This window comes from Heloderma suspectum, chromosome 3 (assembly GCF_057233095.1).
Source record: "Heloderma suspectum isolate Gila_16-S chromosome 3, 16-S_ref, whole genome shotgun sequence".
Taxonomy (NCBI): domain Eukaryota; kingdom Metazoa; phylum Chordata; class Lepidosauria; order Squamata; family Helodermatidae; genus Heloderma; species Heloderma suspectum.
Window position 1 is genome coordinate 5,677,385 of NC_139460.1, and position 6,000 is coordinate 5,683,384.

Below are 6,000 nucleotides of genomic sequence, written 5' to 3' on the forward strand. Positions count from 1 at the left end.
AGGGCGGGGATGGAAGACGCTTAAACCTGCAGAATCAAGACAAGATTTAAAAGCAGGTTTGCTTGGCTGCTGTTAACCGGGCTAAGAATGCCCCATTTCCCTAGGCAGGCTATTCCAGAAGCCAGTGACGCTTCCTCAGGTCCAAGCATGCAAGTTTGAGAGAGCAGCAGCAGGCCTGCTAAGCAGGTGAAAGGTGAGACAGCCGGCTGCTCATTTATGTTTAGCTTGTGACCAGAAGCCCGGCTGCCTCCATGCTTTGCAGGAGACGGAGAGGCTGACACCAGCCGCTGCAGAGCTGAGCTTGACTTCCACTCCTGAGTTTGTTTCGGGCTGCCTGCCTCACCTTCCCAAGGATTCGGGGAGGCACATGATGCAGCCAGGGCTGTTTCGCCCTCTGCATTTTTAAAACATCCAGATTTTTCACCAAGGCAACCCAAATCTGTGTTGAGAACAGCTGGATTCTTCCACCAGCATAAATAATACAACTTAAGCAAATACTAGCATTTGTGTAGCCTTGTTTGAGTGATAAAAGTGTTTCACGTGCATTATCCTCTTGTCATATCTCTTGGCTTCTTGAAAGGGTGTGAAGACCCATCTTTTTAATTTACCCTTTTAAATAACATAGCTTTAATGTACGGATTTCAGTGTTCTTTTTAATGTGTTAAAGTTTTATTGTCGTAAATTATTCTTCGATTTAAATTGTTCTTCAGTTATTTGTTTAAAAGCCTTGATGACTTTTTAGCAAATAAGGCAGTATATAAACATTAGTAATAAAATAAATAATCCTTACAGCCATGGCCCTGCCCATCCACGGAGGTTGCTGCAGCAGATGCCCTTTCCTGTGTTGTGAGGGAGGGACAGAAGAAGAAGTCACCTGATACCAAGTCAGGCCATTGGCCATCTAGCTTCGTATTAACTACACCAGCCTTCTCCAACCTGGTGCCCCCCAGATGTGTTGGGACTACAACTCCCATCATACTCAGCCAGCATGGAGGGTGCCAGCTTGAGGAAGGCTGATCTACTCGCTGCCTGGCAGCCTCCCTGCAGGGTTTCAGATGGGCGTCTTTCCCAGCCCTGCCCAGAAGGGCCTCAGCACGAGAGCAGGGGCTCTTCCACTGAGGTAGCAGGGCCTCTTTGGCCGCAGCCCCAGCCCTGGGGACTCCCTGTTCCAGGAGTCTTGTCTGCCCCCCTCTCTGTTGGTATTCCATCACCATACGAAAGCATGTCTGCTTTGGCACACTTCTAACCCAACCTTTTCTGGGATTTTGCCCGGCCCTCTTTTTTTCACTTTGTCGTTTTAACTACCACCTTCTCAGTTTATTTAATTGTTTTTATTGTTTGGGGGTGTGCTTTTTAAACCTTGTTAACATTAGCTGTCTTGTGTGTCGTTGTTGTTCAGTCATTCAGTCGTGTCCGACTCTTTGTGACCCCATGGACCACAGCACGCCAGGCCTTCCTGTCCTGCGCTCTCTCCCGGAGCGTGCTCAAGTCCATATTCATTGCATCGGTGATGCTATCTAGCCATCTCATCCTCTGCCGCCCCCTTCTCCTGTTGCCTTCAATCTTTCCCAGCATCAGGGTCTTTTCCAGGGAGTTTTCTCTTTGCATTAGGTGGCCAAAATATTTGAGCTTCAGCTTCAGTCTCTGTCCTTCCAATGAGCACTCAGGGTTGATTTCCTTTAGGATTGACTAATTTGACCTCCTTGCAGTCCACCAAATCTGACAGGTAGGATATAAAACGTTAAAACGAATTATTTACTGTAAGTCAGCGTGGGTATGAGGGTAGCCACTGAGGCTAAGAAAGTAGCTTGCCTCAGGATGGGGCCATAGCGCAGTGGTAGAGCACACGCTTTGCATCCAGAAGGTTCCAGGTTCAATCCCTGGCATCCTGAAGTAGGGCTAGAGAAGAATCCTTCCTGAAGCCCTGGAGAGCCCCTGCCAGTCAGTGTTGACAATACTGGGCCAGCAGTCTCACTCTGTACCAGTCAGCTTCCTATGTTCCTAGGGTGCCTTGCTGGCTCATGGGTGGCTGAGATTTGAACTGGGAACTTTCCAGCTCTCTCAGCTGCTATACTACATCAACAACAATCTATGATTGCATATGTTGGCACAATTCTGCTTCTGCAGTTCATGGGAAGGGGCAATGAGGCCCTACCCCACAGCCAAAGTTCATTTGGCTTTTTAAAAACAGCAGCCACAAAGGTGGCAAGCAACAGCAGGTTCCCCCACCCAATCCTGTACCGCCTCTCCTTTTGGCAAGGTAAGTCCTTTGAAGGCTGCGCAGCTTTACCTCCCTTTCTGGGCAATGGGAATGGTCCTGCCACTTCTGCTGTGAAAAAGTCTTATGAATCTGCTTCCTACCTCCCCCACCCCAGTCATTTTTGACAGCAGAGGGGAAATGCACCAAATATGTACAGTCCTGGGAGAGCCACTTCAGATCAGGAACTGAAAGATGCGTTTCCCCCTCTTGTTGTGCAGGACCTCACATCCAGCTCCCTGTATTTTTAAAGTGGGGGTGGGTGGAGTGCGGGGGACAGAGCAGCAAAGCTACATCTTCTACAATAAGCCCCAGTTCTGTTGGGATGAGATGTAGAATTGTTGTGGAATATAAGTGGAATGGAGGGAGGAATCCTTCAGTGGAAGAAAATGCAGCAAGAACAGACTTTGTAGGACTGTGTAGCAAATCTTTGAAGAGACCAGTCAGGAGCCCCTTATCACCTTGGATCTCTTTATTTTCAAAGTTACTCTGCTTGACAGTGCAACTCAGACAGAAGGAAATGATTTTGCTTGAAATGCACTTAAAGCTGAAGCAATTTTTTAAAAATGGTTTGCCACATTACAGAGCTGACCCTTGTGTCCTGAGCAGAAGTTTGACTTTCTTTTTTCTGTTTCAGACTGGAAGTGGTGCTGCTGCTGCTGTTAGGGGAATCCCTTACCGACGGCAGAACCGTCACAAGCTGAGCCTGATGCCAGCTGAGCTGTCAGAAGAGGAAACAAAAAGGATTGCTAGAATATTTTCCGTGCAGTTCTCCAAAAAACCACAGCAGAGAAACTAGGCACAGAGGCGGCTCAGCAGCACTGGCTGAAACTTTGAAACTTCCAGCAAGTGCAGCAGCTGGGACTCGCTGTAAATACCAGCTTCCCTGAGCTGTGGGAAGCACAGAGCCAGCAGCCCAAACCAGAAGTGATTCTCATACCTGCACAAGTCTTCTTGGTTTGTGTGGAAGTTCTGTACCTGATGTACGAGAGAGAGGCGGGTCAGTTACTGCACACCAAAGTCGCAACACGCCCTCTTTTCCTGATCCACGTGGGATATCCATCTGTCCATCTCTCTGAGAAGGAGTTAGTTGGATAAGCCAGGTAATTAGATTATGGGCAACAGCAACAACAACTAAACAGACACCTGTCTTGAGTTTGGCTCTGGACTCCATCCTGTCCCCACCCCTTACCACATTCGGCTCCTCCTCGTATCCTGGGTTCTTCCGTTACTCTTGCGGTGTGGATGCTGCAGCAATGCCCCTCCTTCCCATATGGCCAAGTACGATGAAAGGCCCTCGACCATCCAGGAGGAGTCCCGCAGAAGCAGCGCGAAACCACCTCTCCAAAGGTCAGTGATCGTTGGAAGAGGGGCTACAGCATGGCCCAGGGCTCGTCAGTCTGGTGGAAAGGAGCGCTGCGGCAGTAGCACCTACCATGTCCCCAGTGGAGCTGCAGTGGCACCTTCTCCACACAGCCAGACCCACCTTCCCCTCTTGCTTCAGGGCCCTGGACAAACACGTTTACTTCCTTTTCATTTCAACAATACCATCTCCCAGTCACCCCCTCTCCCTACATCTAATCTATCAGTAGTTCTTAAAAAAACAAACAAACCTGGATTTCTTTTTTGCTTTTTTCAAACCAAGCAGTGGGAAAATACCAGTTCATATAAAAACTCTTTTCCAGGCAGAAACGATGTAGGAGATAAAAGTCTAGCGTGGTTGTTTTGCTTTTCTTACCCTTGCGCAACACAAGGCAGGGTTCCAAGCCTGAAGGGGGGGGGAAAGCCTTTGCTCAGGACTGCGGTCTCCACCTTAACCACATGTCTGATGTTTACTTGGATACCCTGGACAACGTCAGGATGCTGGCTTCGGACTAATGCTCTATGGGGGCTGTGATGAACTTGGAATATTTTTTTGTGGTCAGAAGCTGCTCCATTCTCTCCAGTGTTGTGAAATGCTCTGCAATTGTGGAAATTTCTCCAGCACTGGACAGAAAAGACCATCCTCTGTTTGCAGGTGCACATCAAAGCGACCTGTGCACATTACACATGTGAATATACTGATGACCAGGTTGTGCTTTTTTGTTAAATGTATGTGATTTTGTGGATATAAATTCTTGTATTTGCATCAATAATACTAATTTAAAGTCATTAAAAAAACGCGTTAGGGCTTGAAAAGTTACAGTCCCAAATAGAAACCATGCTAATTTATTTGTAAAGGGTTTTTGTGATTTTTACAGTTGTGATACTCTTTTCTACAATAAAGTGGCATTTCTATTTTTGTGACCTCAAGCCTATTACTTTAATAAGTATATAATGTTTCATGCAGTGGTCACTCATATAATGCTGAAACGTCCTGGTGGGAACAGTAGATGGCCTGGGGCAGGAAATCACCGTCCTGGGAAGTTGGAGGACGAGGGGGATCCACAAAGGTCTGTTTTCTGTCCTGTTAAGGACATAGCATCAGAAGAGCCCTGCAGGATCTGACCAAAGCACTGTCCAGTCCAGCGTTCTGTTCCCACAGTGGCCAATGGAGCACGTGGCACTCTCCCGCTTTGTGTTCCCAGCAATTAGCAAATTAGAGGCATGCCAGTTTCCTTGAAAAGCCTTGGATCAGTCACTTACACTCTCTTACTCAGTGGAGTGAGAGGGCTGCAGTGATGTGGTAAAAATGACCATCGCAAGGTGGAGGAGCGGCTTCACACAAACTGCTTACAGCCAAGTGAAATAGGCTCTGCGATTCCTTGAAGACTATGAAGGACATTTTGCTGCCACTGCAAAAGGCCACCATTTCTCTTCAGGAGCACAAAAGTCACTACAATACGTTTTCAAGTATCGCTTGTCTTCTCCTTCCATAATAAAGCCCTTTGCTTCTGTACCATCCTCTCTGCCGCTTCAGGAAGGAGCAAATTTACTTCTATTCATCTTTGTGCCCCAGCTGCAAAGGAATGCAGCAGCTACTCTCTTCTCTATTCCCTCTGTTAATTAAGACAAGCTTTCCCCAACCTGGTGTCCTCCAGATGTGTTGGACTGCAACTCACATCATCCCCAGCCAACATGCTCCAAATATAGTCCAATACATCTGTAGGACACTGGGCTGGGAAAGGCTAGCAGAGAAGTCACTGTCTTTAAAGACCGACTCAGGAGCACAAAAACAGCCCACTCCAGAGCCATTTTTACACCCTGTCCTTAAACCCCAGGTGGGATGGTAAAAACTTTCAACACTCAAAAGGGTGGATGTTCAGGGAATGGGCTTGTTAGAACACTGTACTTACTTTCTAACATTTAAAACAGCTGAAGAGAGAGGAAATAATGCAAAACAATTGCATTATGCTAGAGCAAGAAAGAAATAAAAACTGTCCCAATACCATCATTTAAATAACTTTTTATAAAGAAAAAAGGGGGGAACCCATAAAAAATGGAACCCCTTTTATTTATTTACTTATCCATTTTACGTTAATGCCAAACTTTCATCACCTATCAAGGGGAATGGCTTACCGATCATTGTGGTTTGTTGGCCATTCCAGAATTGTTTAAACCATTTCTATTCTTGCTCAGACTTAATATTCAGCTTCCCTCCCTGACTGGCCTTTATAATCCAAGTTGATTTATTTAGAATTGCAAATTCCCATAGCTTTATATAACATTCTTTAATTCTTGGTATTAGATTAGATTTTTCCTCTCTCTTTTTTGAACTCTACGCCGGAGTGGAGAATCATAGAACTTTAGCATTGGAAGGGACC

General features: G+C 46.4%; 1 protein-coding gene across 6 annotated transcripts in view; it reads left to right on the top strand.

The window, feature by feature from the left end:
* Positions 1 to 4,542, top strand: part of C2CD3 (C2 domain containing 3 centriole elongation regulator) — an 86,486-nt gene extending 81,944 nt beyond the window's left edge. For 5 of the 6 annotated variants that reach the window (XM_084842350.1, XM_084842351.1, XM_084842352.1 and 2 more), the window contains one exon: positions 2,895 to 4,542. In XM_084842350.1, the coding sequence (XP_084698476.1) occupies positions 2,895 to 3,056 (162 nt within the window). In that variant the 3' untranslated portion in view covers positions 3,057 to 4,542. The remainder of the gene's footprint in view (positions 1 to 2,894) is intronic. The other variant, XM_084842356.1, reaches the window with a different exon arrangement.
* The last annotated feature ends 1,458 nt before the right edge of the window (positions 4,543 to 6,000 follow it).